Raw genomic sequence first — 16,471 nt, 5'->3', positions numbered from 1 at the left:
CCTCCAGGATGCCTTGAAATTACACTTCTTCCTTTCTCACCTCCGTAGCATTGGGACTTCCCAAAGTCCAGTAGCTCTGTCTTTTCCTTCACCTCTAGCAGAGACTCTTGTATGGTCAAGGTACCTACCTTCCAGCCTCGAGCTAGCAGGTTCCTCGCTCGGCACGTCACCACTGACTCTGCTGCTCGACGTGACTATGCCCCTCCAGGACGTCAGTGCTCCAGTTGCTTGTCTCTACGTAGCACTTGCTCTCCTCCCAGCGGGGGACTTCCTCTCCCTATCACAAATAATTCTACTCTTATATACTTCAGTAGGATCAATGAAACGATGCCCGTCTTCCTTGATCATGGCACTCAGGCGAGGTTCACAATTACGTGAAGCCAATAGAGTCAAGGAAGAATCTTTGTGCATTACAGTCGTAACAGGGAATGCAACAGTTTTCCCGACCTCCATATCTGCAGGAAGGGTGTATTGGACAGGGAGTTCCATGCTGGACTGTTAGTCATTGTCCCCAAGAGGGGAGCCACTCCTAGTGAGGTCCCAGTCACCCAGACACCTAGGGAGGGTCGTGCATAGCGGGATCAACTCCCTAGCCAACCTCAAAAGTGGCGGCTTCCCTCTGGGGAGAAGGGAGGAATTGTTCAGATTCGTCACAGACTCAACAAGCTTCCTGTGAAACCACAATTTACCATGATGCCATGAGGATTGCACTCTCTTTTCCCAACTAACACAAACTAAAACCCTCCATACTCTTGGAAATATATCACACGCAAACCAACTTTGCCACGCACCCACGTCACACCTATAACACCCCCTCCCCACTGACACCAAACATCAGAACTCCACATCTCCTCCAATAATTCACACAATATCAACACGGCCAAGGCAGTCTTAAGCCACAGGCAGACAAGGCATTCCTATGGATGTAAACACCATGCAATCCCACCACCCTAAACTACCTAGAAGCAAACACACACACAGTGACCGATTTTGCCAAACTACTAAAACCATGGCAAAAGCAAGCATACACTCTTCCTCTGCTCCCACTAACAAACCAACCCATCTCTTTTTCAAATCTGCCAGGGCGCCTGAAAACCATGCAAATGGCAGCAGTGCGTGGTATAAATCCCACTAACACGACATAACATGGATTGCCAGTGATCTCACAAAAGACTAATCTGTCCTATTACTATCCAAATTAACTCTATTTTACAGAACAATTAGAAGCAACATCATAAAATAATCCAGCGGGCATAAATTGGTATGATGAGAACTAGGACAGTGAAAGTAACAGGAGTGGCTGTTAGTCTAGCGCAACAGAGGATATTCTGATTAGGAGAATGAGGAGAGACTGGAAGGTTGAATCTGGAATGCTATCAATTCTATGGCCCCAGTCTGGACTGTATATAAGAGCAAAATAAATTATAGGGTAGGACAGTTGGGAAAGACTACATACATTGAGTTGACTCTGAGGAAGTTGCATGTGATTGAAGAATTTAGTATAACACACAGTATACTTACAGGTCTCATATCGAACATCACTTCTGTAGGTCGTCAAGCTGAGTGGGATGTCACATGTGCAAAGAATCAAAAACTAAATGTGAACCCGAGAGTGATTTGAGATGCTTGGCTCAATCCTGGCCTGAGGTTTTGTCAGAGGTTTCTGGAGTGGTGCCTGATCATTGGGCATAGCGACATTGGGGACATTCTCCAGTTGGCAGTGCAAATTCTCACAGATATACTTTCTCGCGTATTGGCCCATCAGAGGAGTCTTGGCCCCCACCTATCGAATCCAGCCTGGTCCATGGATTGGGTGCAATTGGGACCAGGTAATTCCTAGAGACATTTGGCAGTTCACTCCTAAGGAACCAGGCCGGTACATAGTAATCCAAATCTGAATTATCAAGTGATATTTTAAAATTATGCCTGCTTTCTAATGTTCTGGAGTGGACTTTATCAATGTGACTATACAACTGTATAATGTCTGAACTTTTTGTCAGCCACTCCTCTATGTAGGGAAACGCATGCAACAAACGCACATGGACATTTAAATTGAAGTTTCAAAGATATGAGCGTTTTCTTACCCCCATCAGCTATTATAAGATCTCCAGGCGATGAAGCATCATCCTATGGACAAATAATCCAGGTACAGATCAGAATGGTTTGTATGGCGATGTCCGATTAGGGATGAAGAATGGAAAGTTAACGAAATGGTAAAGAATGGAGAACGAATTTAAACAAACAGTAACAATTTTATTTTCAAGCAGATTTGGGGAATTAGTTGTGCAGATAACCAATCATACTGCATAACAGAATGTGTGTTTTCCTGATGGCAGTAAGCCAGCAAACAGACCTAAAAATCCAAATAATACATCTTCTGTGTGATTCTGTTCTATTTACTGGCACTCTGGCATGCAGATTTGCTGTTATCTGGTCTTGTTTAGGTACCTCTTAAAAGAGAGTGTTGTGGATAATGTGCCGGATAACAAAGCTTATAATGTATATGTCACATACTATTTGGAAAACAAAATTGAGATGTCTCACATTTGAAAAGTTGCTTAATCCTTTTCAGACTTTGAACAATATACTAACTTGTTAACGCAACGTTACAAAATTGTGCACTTCAATATCTTCAGATTTTGTAAATTGACCTTTAACTGAATTAGCAAATATTGCAATTGTTAAGAAATATTAACAACAATGTTTTGTTTACTACTGTGCAAGATTGAAATGTTCAGCTTTACCAAAATATAAAAAATGAATACTAACTGGAACTAAATAAATGAAGACATTTTATACTTTAAAAGGAACGAGATTTACACCATACCTCCATATCATCCTTAAATAACGTAGGTGCTGGCTTATACTCTGGATCTTCTACATCTCTGTTGGATTTAAACAAAACATTCCAGTAAGCAACAGACATCTCATTCATCTGAACCCAAGTTCAACCTACGCATTATTTAAGCAAATGAATACATGCTAAAAAGCAAATAGGAAGTTAAATCATTGTGTTTTAACTGTATGCTGGGAAATTCTTCATTGCAGGCTGATTTTGAACATAGGCACACTAGACTGGTCATGGTCTTCTCCCTGCATGTGCACACTAGAACATTGAGCAGTTTTATGCAACATAGGTTATGATACATCTTGTTAGACAGAAACCTGTGCAGTTCCCTCTGGGACCACTGCAAAAGATTTAAGACTACAGGTGTTTGGCAGTAAACTCACTTGGTAGCAGTCCGCACCACCCAGGTTTACCTGGTAGCTGTGGCTGAGCAGTCAGACTCCCCTCAAGAAGAGTTAGGCAGTATACAGAGCATACATAATAGGTACAGAGGCACAATAGTACAAGCAAACACTGACCAGAGCTAGGTGTAAAAGTATATAATTATTTATTTAAAAAGACACACTCATAAATTACACTAGCACAGAAAAGGTAAGTAAGTCAAAACACAGTCACTATTACTCATATGTACATCCCTAGTTATTTGTTGGATAAGTCTAAGTTAACACCACTTATTTCCAAACAGAGGTGAGCGCTTAACGTTAGATGGCACTCCAACAAGTTAGTTAAAAGGGAGGGGAAAAGGCAAAAGAAGTGAAAACAGCAAGGCAGAACACTTTTCAGAGATTCACTGTGAGTGTAGAAAGGCAGTCTATTGTGGAGCAAGGAAGTTCGGTTGCCAGGCCCACTCTAGGGAAAGCCAGGCAAAAAGATGCCCACGATCACACAATGTCACAAGTCTTTACAGGTGAGTAGAAAAGGTTTTTCCTAGTTAAGAAAAGTTTAGTTAGGGTGCCCCAGGCTTACCCAGGGTCGAGAGCCGGGGGCTAAATCTACCCCGTACAATCGGTGGCAAGGGAAGCCGGGCGGAACACAGTACCTTTAAAATGGAAAGGATCCTCCAGCGGGGGCAGTTGTTCCTGGTAGTGGGTGCAAGTCGCAGCGTCGTCCAGAGGAGGAGAAGATCTCGTCGTGGAGGAAAGCTGAAGGTCGTTGCACTACCAGGGAAGAAACCAGCCGTGGAGTTTTTCCGGTTAAAAGGATGTTACCCCTCTTTCGCGGTTGAGGTAAAAAGTGGTATCCCGGTTGCCGGGGTGCTTGGCACAGGCAAGGCGGCCACGAGGTGCTTCAGGGCGGCGAGAAGAAGGCAGAAACTGGTTGTCCCCACCAGTCAAGGGAAGAAGACTCTCCGGCGGGAGATCTCCTCTGTCGTCGGGAAAAGTGGTGAGACGGTTCCGCAGGGCTCCACCGGTGGTGTCGTCTTGGCAGGTCGGCTCGGCTTCTCCCTCTTCGGCTTCTTAGGTCCTGTGGCGACTTCTCCAGAACCAGTCCCAAAAACGCTGCTTTTATGCAGCAAACCCCCATTCATACAGCCTAGCTGTCACTCAAACATGCTAAGTGGTGAGCGGGGTGGCTCACCACTTGGGCCAATCACACCAGAGTGCGACATGAGTTGGCAAGGCAACTCAGTCCAGGGTGCCTAAACCCCCTCCTACATCCCCTGTGGTACCCAGACAGAATGGCACCACTTTGGAGGGCTTCTGGTGCAGAAGCCCGCCAAAAGTGGAACAAAGGCTCGACTCGGGTTCAGGGTTACTGAAGTGAACCTAGACGCTATTTTGGCGGCGAGTCCTGGCAAAAAAACCCAACCGGTGAATTTATATTAAATAAATAAACCGGCGGTATCTTTAACATTGCACCAAAAAGTGGTGCATTAAAATCAATGGGAAATCCCATTGGGAAATATTCTGGTGGAATATTTCCGTGGTATCCACTGCCACCAGCCAGAAACTCGGCGAGGGGGTACGGGACAGTACCCCCTCGACAACAAACCCAGGGGCAATCTAATTGCCCCTACCAGTACTTCCACAGTATGATAGTTTGTACTGGTTAAGTTCCTAAGTTAAGACTAGTAGAGTCAATGGGGACTTTACAGACCCAGGGAGGCAGTAGTCAGTCCCAGGGTGTGGAGTCTATGTTTGGGGGTCTCAATGACACCCCTATGGTACTGCACTGAGGGTGCTGTGTAACACATTCAAAAACCAATGATAGCCTATGGGGAAAAAATACCCCATAGCCCATAAGCGCATAGCAAGTCACAGAAACACTCTCAAGTCATGCCCAAGAGTGAGGGTAAAAGAGTCTCACTCTTGGCAGGAGAAAAAAATAAACCCCAAAAATCCAGCAAAGCTGCTGGGGGACTCACTAGGTTAGGAAATTCAGCCTAAACAGAGAATTCTCCCTAACACATCTCACCATCTGGGAGATCCCAGCTGGGTAAGATCTGAATATAAGCTGTTTGCAATGCTCAGCATCATTGATCTGTCACAAAGCAAAATGGCTCTCACACTAAGACACAACAAAAGAAGGGTTTTTCAGAATGATTAATTTGTGAGAAGTTCAGGTTTGGGTTAACATGGGAACTCACAAAAAGTAGAAAATAACAAATCTGAAAGTCTTTCATCTCTGCCCCCTCCCTCACCCTGCATGGGGATTTTCACAGCTTTGCCTTGTCACTCACAGTTTTTGATTGCTGGCGTCTTACTTGATGTTGTCTGTAGGCGACTTCCTTTTCGTCCAAGTTCTGCAGGTCACATATAGGGCTAACCTTCAAGGCCTCTACCAAAAGGTTGGTCCATAGCTGTTTTCTGACAAAGGCCCAGATTCGCAGAGTGGAGGCCACCCATAGGAATCCCTCTGGCTTTCTTCTAGAATTCTCGTCTCCCAGATCCTGGTTCTTTGCTCCGCCAACCAAATCTCTTTCTTCTCCTTGACACCCCACCAAAAGCTCACAGCTAAAGGGCCCGCCTCTATCCCCCCAGCCCTACACAATGTTCTCCCTCCAAGCTCTTTGGATACATGGCTTCCTCAACACGCTGTGACCCTCTGTGCACAAAGGGCCACAAAAGGCCAACGTTCTCACGCTCCGTCCTCTCCCAGCCTCTCCGGATCTGCTCTGCTTCTGTGGACCACCCAGCATCCCAAACTCGTTCAGACTGCAGTTTCTGGCTGCTGCTTTCATACTCCCAGCTTTAGTCGATGGCTCCGATTGTAGTCAGTTTTAAATGCCCGACTCTGCCTGACTTCATTAGTGGGACAATCAAGTGTTGGGAGTATAGGAATTCTTTTCTGTCCCAGTGTTGTTCCTTTGGGTAATCATCAGCACTCCTGGTTGTCTCTTCGTTATCTCAGTACTTTGGTATTCAAAGGGAGAACAGGAATTATGGGAGTTGTTTCCCTCTAAACGGGAAGGAAAGTTTGGTAATTACTGTCAGGAAAGGGGGGATACCATGTCGCACCGTTTGGCACTCCTTCCTCAATCCCCGAGGACCCTCTCCCCAGATAGTCGTCCCGCGCTAGTCCGTCCCAAGGGTCGGGATCCAAGATCAATGGCCCTTCCCTGGCCACATGTGCAGGAGATCCCTGGGGAATAAGGGGTGTGCAGTAATAAAATTGTGGCAAAAATGTAGTCTGTAAAATGTGGCAAAAATACTGTGGGTTGGCCCTGTAAAGGTGTACCCATTATAACATTTAAAGGGAGTGGGGGTGTATCTTACTCCCATCAAATGGTATAAGTGTTCCGGGGGTTGTCCCCCCCAACCATTACATGGATTGCAGCGGAAAAACCACAGCCTTTTGGGCGCAATTTTTTGTGTAAAGAGCCATTTCTGCAGCAATTTTAACACATGGTACCGAGTAAGGTGGGGAAAGCCCTTAGGTTTTTCACATATCCCAGAAACGACGGATTTGTGAACACTACCAAAGGATATGAAAAAAAGGCTCCCTCTTCCACCCCGCACCGTAAACACTTTGCATTGTCAATACGACCCCCACCGAAAAAGCGAGACACAGGGATATTAGACCCTATGCAGTATTTTAAATTGTACCAGCCAGAATCTGGCCAAGATTGCAACCTCTCTGGGGAATATCAGGGCCGCCACCCAATCCTCCGGCTCCATGGGGCACACATGTCCACCTCCCACCTGTTCTTCAGATTCAACAGCTCAGGAGTCGCAAAAGAGGATATGACTTGGTACAGTGTAGACGTTACTTTGGTCGGGATACACTCCGGTAGAATATTCCTCTCTATTGGGGAGCATTGCAGAATCTCTGGGAGCTCAACCAATTACGCACATATGGAATTGGATACCTGCACAAAATGATACCTTTCATTATCAGGTAGTGTTACGCTCACCTGGTCTCTGCGGAGGCTTTGGGGCACGGTTGCAGCCCTCCCTAGGGTGAGGTCGCTCGGATCCGACTTTGCCCTCTGAGCTTATGTGGTGAATGGTGGTAATAGGTCATGCTGCTCGGGACTGCTCCTGCATGGAGAATAGGGGGTGTGAGTATGCCAGCTTGTGCACCTTTTCCCCTTCCATGCCCCTTCTCCCAAACCGTGGTACCCATGGGATGCGCTGTCCCTGGAAAGCTCACCTGTTGATTAGTTTTGGCGAGCACTCCATCCTGCTGCTCCTGGCAGGGGCGCTTGTATGATCTGGACCGAGTTCCTTCACTGGTCCCTTGCACGTGATAGTCCAGTCCTGCTGCGACTAAGCCACTAAACTTCAGGTAAGTGTTCCTGTTTGCCTTTGCCTTTCCTCGTCTGTTGTATTGTAAAGTTCGCTGTCTTGTATTGCTGTCCGTTCCACTTTTGATGTTTGCTCTTTTGCTTTCTTCCCTTGCAGGTGATGTTGCCGCCCGGCAGAAGCTGCGGAGGCCGAGGCAGCAGCCGGAGGGAACGAGGAACAAAACTACAGCAGTACAGTAGCTGGTAAATTAACGAGGGGGCGGCCCTAGGACGGATGTTCTAACCTTGTCTTTCTTCTTCACAGGGTCTGAGTTTGTGGATGTGGAGCGCGGTGCTGCGGCGTCGGGATCAAGATCACTGGATGTCAGGAGATGAGTCTGCAGTTGAAGCACCGGTTTCCTGGAGGTGAGTATGCAGGAGAACGCCTGGTTTCAAAGGTAAGTAAACTGGCCCAAGCGAAGGTGAGCGAAACGTTGCACGAGAGTGCACAGTAATGCAAAGCACCAGCCTTAAGGATGGAGCAGCTTATATAGCTGAGCTTCTGAAGCCACGCACACCAGGTTCAGCCTGCCTGCCACACCCGATGAGTTAGCACATGAAGACCAGGCATAGGGAGCCACACCCGATGAGTCAGCACATGAGGATGTATCAGCTCCTGGAAAGTTCTTGTAAAATAAAAGCACTCCTGCACTGAAATAAAGTAAAAGCACTGTGTTTATGGGTCCCAAAGGGACATAAGTGAGTCAAGTGACCCGTTGCCCCCATCACTAGATGGTGTGGTTTTTGTGTTCTGGGGCCTGTGGCCATGACAGGTAGTTTATACTCTCGTTGTAGCTCCACAAAGGATTTCAGACCTCCCTCTACCAGCACATCATTCAGTGCCTGTATATTGTCAGAGAAACATACTGTGAATGTTTCAAATGTGTTCATTTGCGGTATTTGCACATTTCCCCAAAGTGGTTGCACCAATGTCAGTTTCCAGCTAAAATGTTTGTGAGTGTCCCGCCACATCCGTATCGTGTGCTAGGTCATCAACGGGAGGGAAGTCAACCCAGACCATTTGTACCAAATGTCTATGGCCGGTCCCTCCCCATCCATTCCAGCTCTGTCCCAATGTGGGGGTCCTATGGAGCCAATCATTAACAACCGCCAATTGACTAGTCCAGTAATACCATTGACTATATGTGGTAGCTCGATGCCTCCTTTTCCTACCGAGCGCTGTAGTGTACTTCGGGCCACCCGTTGTTGTTTCTCTCCCCACATCAGTTCTCTAAGGGCTGTGTCAATTCTTTTAAATTCTCGTTTAGGTATCAGTAGGGGAGCGTTTTACAAAACATACAGGAATCTGGGCAAGGTCAGCATCTTAAATAGGGAGGCTCTCCCCAACAGTGTGATCGGGAGGGATTTCCAATGTGTAACGTCCGGTGAAAATTGGCTTTTAATAGGGTGAAGATTTGGCGATCGAAATCCTGCATGCCCTACTCAACATTAATGCCCAGATATTGAAAGCCCTCCCTTTCCACCCGTTTTGGGCAACCAGAAGGTATTGCTTGTTCCGCAACCTGTACAGGGAAAAGTACTGGCTTGCTTCAGTTTACCCGGAGCCGAATATGAATGTCTCATATTCCCGTAAGCTTTGTGTCATGACTGGGCAAGCGCAAGTCGTCATACCTAGGTGTAAAGACTGGAGGGGGTATCTGTACTCCTGCTCTCTATATGGCAGAGTAGAGGCACAGGGCAGCCCATCCAAGATTCTCTATTTGGTAGCGTTGGACGAGCAATCAAGGCTTAAGCTCTCAGGAGGTGATGCAGGCTGGTTCTTAAGTACAGTGTAGTCCCCCAAGCACCCAAAAAGGAATGTCCACACACTATGTTTAGTGAAAACACAGTTCTTTATATGAATAAGGCTTTGGTTATGTACACATCACAATAACACACACTTTGTGCTCAAGATAATCTAAAATGGTAAATATATACAGTTTCTATGTGGTACCACAATTACTCTTTGATTCCAATAAAATGCATCAACTGTACTCAGTTCAAATGGCATACAAATTAATTAATGAAGTGAACCGACACTAGACATAGGAGGAAAGCAGGTTGGTTAAAACAATCAGCAGAATACTGGGCCCCTACCACTAGGCACATTTCTGTGTGAGCATCCCCCGCCTGGGAAACCTATAAATAAAGATATAATACAAGCCCAGTCCATATATTGTTTATATGAGTGTTATTTCCCTCTAAAAAGGTTCTACCACCCCAGTGTACCTGGAATAGCAGAGTTTGATGTTGGGTCGTCGACGGATCCTTCTTGAGTGGCTCCCTTTATGGCAGGAGCCACAGATCGTCGAGATCCCACGAGGAAATGGTGAACCGAGGCATTGAGGTAGCAGCTTCCGTCCTGGTCCTGCTCATCGACGATCAGTCTCGGACGTCCTACGAAGATGAGGTGTGCGGGGCACCTCGACGATGATAGTTTGTTGCCGCAAAGAGTTAGTGTAGAATTTTGGCACAGCAAGGGTGTCGGGTCGTCGGCGTCTTCGGGTGGCGGGAAACCCACCGGCGGATTCTCATCGGCAGCCTGGACTTTCTCCGGTGGGACAAAGTGGTCGTCGGTGATGAGCGAGGGAGTCCTTCGTTCAAAGTGTTCTTAGGCAAAGGAGCACTGCGGATCCGGTCGAGGATGATTGTCTTCGACGGTGATGAACTTCAATGTCCGGGCGCTTCGCTTCGTGATTCAGTGGCAGTCCCCGTCTCCGGCCGGCAGCCTTTCGAGGACTGACTTCCAGGTCGCCTCAGCAAAGATCTGCTGGTGCACAATGGTCCCTCGTAGCTCGGGAAGGTCTCCTAACCAGGTTCTCTCTTGGATACGTTCCTTGACAGTCACGCAGCTTTCAGATTAGCGAAGGACAGCAGCAGCAATTGTTATTCTTCTTCCAGTGGGCTTCAAGTTTAAGCATCAAGTATCAACTTCAGCTTCTGAACCATTTCCATCAGTGAGAGGTCCCCAGATATACTGTTTGGTCTCTCATTCACTCTGCTGGGTCGCACTCAGGCAACCAATCATCCAGAAGGGCCTCCAGGCAGCCAATCAGGTTCACAGTGCATTCGGCCCATTCTCCTCCCTCAAGACACTCACAAAAAGGAATGTGTATTGGGAAGGCCTGTCTCATTCTTTGTGTCACATAGACATCCATAACATGAAGTGCATATTGGTCACACACTATTCACCCAGGACACACTCCAAGGGTGTACCCACAACATACAGTGACTGGGAAGGCTCCAGCCAGTCTGGCCTGGACTTCCCCACAATACCATATATGGAACCTCCACCCAACAGCCAGCCAGGGGGAAAAGAGAGTCAGGGCTTCCCAGGACTTTGAGAAAACAAGGTAACTGGCAATAGAAAGCAAGAGGCCACAGGGGCCATCTTGTCTCCTATCAGGAATCAACTGATTCCAATGGCAGGCCCTGGGTATCCCAAAAATGTAGGATACTCAGAGCACCTGTCAAATTCAGCATGGAGCTGCCACCAGCCCATACCCTGCTCTGTGGGCCAAACACAGGTGCCCAAAAACATACACTAGGGGTACAGGGTTGTACCCCCACCAATGGGTGCCATTAGGGTATCCCAAGGGTCTGTACACCAAACCGAAAAGAGGAAGAGCTGCACTGCCAGGCGTCCCACATGAACTCCTGCGCGGAAAACAAGACAGAACATACATGATAAAGCAATAAAGGACAAGGATTCAGAGGCCCTGTCCCTCCGATACATTTCCAGCATCACACTAGGTATATCAGCAGGTCATCTGCATCGAGTGAGACCCTATTCTCCAACCCCAATGGCCAACGAAAACTAACCCACTTTGGGTCCATCCTGAGTTGTTTGGCTAGCGGCTTGATGGCCAGCATGAACAGTAGGGGGATAGTGGACAGCCCTGTCATGTGCCCCTAGCCAATGAGAATGATCTGGAGTTTGTCCCATTTACGCAGACATCCGCCATTGGTGATGCATATAATAGGCAATCATTCTCCCTAAACCTCATTGTATTCATAACATCCGATTGGCTGTCCCATAATACAGAATCAAATGCCTTTTCAAAATCAATCGGCAAGAGTGTTAATGGTTCACGAATGACCGAGGCCTTTTCCATCGCCAAATGTAATCGTCAGAGATTCATACAAGTGGATTTATTCGTCATGAATCCACTTTGGTCCGGGTGAACCAGAGACGAGATAACCGGTAGCAGGCGATTCGCCAGCACTTTAGCTAGAATCTTAGCCTCACGATTAATTTGTGAAATCGGTCCACAGGACGCACAGAACTCAGAAGGGTTTTTTTTGGGGGGGGATGCAGGGGGGGGCACTATATTAGCCATCCTAAAGTCCGGGGGTAAGATGCCCTTGTTTTTACTATGTCTGAAAAAATTATATAATGGGGTATTTTTCACACCTGGAAACCCATTCGGGCCTGATGCTTTCCCGGAGTGGAGTTGGTTAATAGCTGCCTCAATTTCGTCGTCCGTGACGCCGGCCTCCAACTGCAGGCACTGTTGTTCCGGTAAGTCGGGCAGATTGAGGCTGTCAAGTGTAGTGCAGTGTCTCCACCTGGGGATACCCTAATCTCGATATAGCTCCTCATAATAATCAGCAAAGGACGCCGCTATGTGTTCATCTTCAATGACCACGTCACTCCATTTATCCATCACTTCTCTAACTTTCTCCAACTTTCCTGTGGCCCTCTTCCCTTCTTTCAAGCCAGGCAAGCATTTTACCTTCCTTATCACCAATTTCATGAATCTGGCTACACTTCTCACAATGAGCCTGTCTCGCATTATCCAGTGAGACATTCCGAAGCGTCTCCCGGGCCACCAGCAGTGATTGATGCATTGTGACGGAAACAATACGAGGTACTCAGCTTCCAGCCGTGCAGCCTTTTGTTCCACATCTGTGACCGTTTGCATTTGGGATTTTCTTTTAGCTGAGATCCACGAGATCATGGTCCCCCCACCCCAAGTAATGTTTTGTATCCCTTCCAGAGCGTCACCACACTGTCTCCCAATCCAGTATTCATTTCGAAGTACTCTTCCGTTTTTGTCTGTTATACATTCAGGAAACTCCAAATAGTACCCATTCAAGCGCCAATGTTGTGTGCGTTTCATTCTGGTGCTTTTAACTTCAAGCAGCAGTGGCGAGTGGTCCGATATACCCTTAGCTAAAGAAAAACATGCCGAAACAACAGATAAATCCTGTTTGGGTAGAAATAAATAATCCAGTCGTGACATTGAAGCATGAGTCCCCGAGTGAAACGAAAACCTGCGTTCCTGTGGATGTAGTTGTCACCAAGCGTCGTCCAGGCCCAGTGCAGTCGGGAAGGCCGATAATCACGTAGGTACCCCTGCATTCCTTCCTCAGAGATGGGTGTGGTTGCAGGTCGCATCCATCACGTTATTGAAGTGTCCCCCCCCCACGATCCACAGATGCGGCCAGTGTTCCTGAAGCATACTTTGTAGATGTTCAAGCAACTCAATGGACAGTGGTGGGGGGCATAGAACGCTAAAACGCCTACCATAGTTCCCCACATCGCCAAAATCTTAAGGGGAATGCGCTTGTGAATAAGAATCAGAACCCCTCTCGCCCACATAAAGAAGCCTGAGTGCAGTGCTGTCTTATAGTTTGCCCTACGGTATAGTGTACATTCTGAACCTGCCAGATGCGTTTCTGTGAGGAGAGTCACATCCGTGGAATGCCCATTGAAGAATTGTGTCACCAGCTTGCGCTTAATACCAGAGCCCTGGCTATTTACGTTCCACATGAGGAACCTAAGCAGCCTCTCCATATTGCTATCCACCATATGGGCCTATGCGTGTATACCAAAGGTTAATAGCGGCCCTCTTATCACTGATCCCGCGGGGCACCATGAGAGTCATTCTGTGCATTCCAGTGAGTATGGTGTCCCAATCGGAACAAATAAAAAACATAACATCCCAAACTCCCTCCACCCTATACTCCGCCCCAACTCGAAGTACCTGTCGCCCGAACATTCACTCTCAAGTTCTACTATAGCCAACCCTTGGGAGGGTGAGCTCTGTGATTCTTTGGCGCCATTTAAGCAGAATTTTAAACAGGGCAAACCATACAATATGACATATTCTTGCGGTTCTCATTGGAGCTGGAGAGGATGTCAATGTCAGGGTCTGTCATCCCTCCTCCCCAGACACACAAGCGTCCTCTTCTGTGACATCCACATTCGGGTCGCCCAGCACCGTCGGTCGCGTGGCTGGTCTTGGTTCTCGCAGCAGAAGGTTTGGGGGGGAGGGGTGACACTGCCCTTATGTCTGAAACTGGCTTTATCTTTGTCGATGTGGGTTTCAAACCAGGTCCAGGCCTCCTGTGGATCTGTGATGTGTGGTTCCATTATGGTAGATCTTGAGTTGCGCCGGGAAGAGAAGTCGATATTTAACCCCTTGCGCCCGTAGGTGTTTTTTGATGCAGTTGAAGGACTGACTTGCAAGTTGGACCTCTCTTTTGTAATCCGGGTAGAAGGAAATTCTGGACCCGTTGTATGTAATCTCACCACCTGTCCATTGTAGAAGTGCATCCCGATAGTTTAACAGTTTCACAATCACTGTACGTGGTGTCGCACCTGGCACAGGTCGCCCCCGTGGGTAGTTCATGCAGCCTTTCAACCGAGAAAACATTTGAAAGCTTTCTAGGTGCCATTAGGTCGGCAAGCCACTGCTCCAAGAAGAGTTCCATACTGGGCCCCTCTGATTTTTCCAGAAGCCACAGGCTGCGAATATTATTACATCAGGAGCAGCCCTCACTATCATCCATGCGGTTCTCCATTATTGTATTGAGTCGCTGCATAACTGTCTCGATTTTGCATTCCATTGCCTTGAGGGCATATTCCAAATTGGATATGCATTGCTCGACCTCCCCTACCCGTGAGGCCCACTTGTGCAAGCCATGGCACAGTAGGGAGACTTCTGAACTCAAACCAACTATTTTCCCTTTCATAGACAATCGCAATTCGCAATGGCACACATCACATCCTTTAATGAAAGAGTATTCTGTGTTATCTGATTCTTCAGGTGTGGCAGCATGTGCCAGAGCCTGGGAGCGGCCCGGAGCACTTGTCGTAAATTGCTCCATTTTGCTCTGTATGGCGTTCTTCCTCAGCTTGTCCTTCACCATGATCGCTGCAGGCTGTCGCCTCTTTATCCCCGTCAGAGCAGCCTGTGCTGACTATGGTAGAAAGTGGCGGGCACTACCCTCCAACCTGATTCCTGGGGACAAACCGCACTACTGTATAGCGCTGCTCTGGCCCATCAGAGCACAGGGCACTGACTGCGAGGACCCACTGGATGCCCCAGGTCCAAAATCAAAAACAGTGATATGGGGCAATCAACTATCGGGTACTCCTGAACCTATCCAGGAGATGCCCACCTTCTCTTCAGCCCCAGAAGGGGCCGAAATATATGTCCTGGAGCCTACCTCCACCTCTGTTGGATTACTTCTGCTCCTCTCACCACCCCCCTCCACTGACCTTGACAATGTGCGTCCCGGGGCGGCAGCGACCCACCCCTGGACGACCCGCTCCTCATCAGGATGGTATCAGGTGATCTCCAACAGGATGTTACACTGCCACAAGAGCCTCTCCAAGTTGGGATTATTGGTCTGGCAGAATACCAATTCCCGCATGGCTGCTGCATGACACATGCATATCTAAAAACTTAGTATTCTTCAGTCCAATCCACTAATATACCCCGCGGGTGCCCACAGGCCAGAGTTCCCTCAGTGCAGTGCAGCTCACCGCAATTCGATCCCCTCTGAGCAGGTAGTCAGGGCGCTCAGCGAGCCTCAGTGGGGAGCCCAGCTCCATCCATCTCTCCCTGCAGTGTCAGCACGGCGGCCCTGGCCCCCACTCTCCTCCGATGTCTGCCTTTGTTAAGGGCACCAGTGCTCGTCCTGCGCCCAAGATGGCGCTGGACCACCCGGGTGTATTACGCTGGTCCCGAGCTTCGGCTTCTCCTGCGCTGATCCCCACCAGCCGCATCAGAGATGTGCAGAGCCCCTCGGCCCTGTCCGATATCGTTCTATCGGCAAAATATGCAGGTTTGCCAGGATAAATCTGCAGGATATTGCAGGCGACGCCGGAGCCCACGGAGAACACGTCTATATGCTCCAATTGTCGGCCACACCCTCCCCTCCAAGTTCCTTCTGATGTTAACTCTTCTCCTCCTCACCTAGAACTTTCCTCAGAATGTCCACCCAATGTTCTCCTCCTACCTCCAGATGATGATGTTCTTCTCCTAACACCTACGAAAACCTCAAGCTGATGTTCTACTTCTTACACCTTCCTACCACCTCCTTTTACCACTCATCTCTACCCTCCCTTCAAATTCTCTCTCGCATATCTCCCTTCTAATTCTTTCTTATCTCGATCAAGCTCCAACACTCCACCTCCTCTAACTTCTCTAAACCCCATACTAGCTGTCTGAATTACCCTGTTTATAAAGGGATGTGTTTCTTCCCCTGGGAGGGGCTTGCCTAATCTGTGTTCAGCTGTCCTTGCTCAATGTTCCTTATCAGGGATTGGGAGACTGCGGGATAATTAATGGAATGAGGCGTTTTAGATGCATGCCTGCTGCTTTATGCAGACCTTGGGCCTCATTACAAGTACTCCGGTCCGGAATTAACACTGCTGGTAAAACCATACCGGCACCGTTTCCATGTCCGCCCAATCATGACCCGTGGCCCCGGTAATAGCACCACCCTCAACCGCCACCGCGGAAATAGGGGTCCCGTTAAACCCGTCTGCACGGAAACCCCTCGTTACCGTCAACACGAAACACCGTGAGCATCACAACTAGCACGGACACGGAAATACCAGCAAAAAAATGGCTTAAATACCGTGATCACGGTGGCGGAAC

At 48.1% G+C, this 16,471-nt stretch overlaps 1 protein-coding gene across 8 annotated transcripts in view; it reads right to left on the bottom strand.

Annotated features, from left to right (window-relative positions):
- The window catches only part of CHD9 (chromodomain helicase DNA binding protein 9), a 3,201,601-nt gene that overhangs the window by 706,163 nt on the left and 2,478,967 nt on the right, over nt 1-16,471 (bottom strand). For all 8 annotated transcript variants that reach the window (XM_069639531.1, XM_069639523.1, XM_069639522.1 and 5 more), the window contains 2 exons: nt 2,828-2,885; nt 2,085-2,127 (listed from right to left, as the gene is read on the bottom strand). In XM_069639531.1, coding sequence (XP_069495632.1) covers nt 2,085-2,127; nt 2,828-2,885 — 101 coding nt within the window. The remainder of the gene's footprint in view (nt 1-2,084; nt 2,128-2,827; nt 2,886-16,471) is intronic.

This window comes from Ambystoma mexicanum, chromosome 1q (assembly GCF_040938575.1).
Source record: "Ambystoma mexicanum isolate Mex_15411 chromosome 1q, UKY_AmexF1_1, whole genome shotgun sequence".
NCBI classification, from domain to species: Eukaryota; Metazoa; Chordata; class Amphibia; order Caudata; family Ambystomatidae; genus Ambystoma; species Ambystoma mexicanum.
Note: the sequence above shows the minus strand (reverse complement) of the source record. Positions and strands in the feature narration are given on the sequence as shown.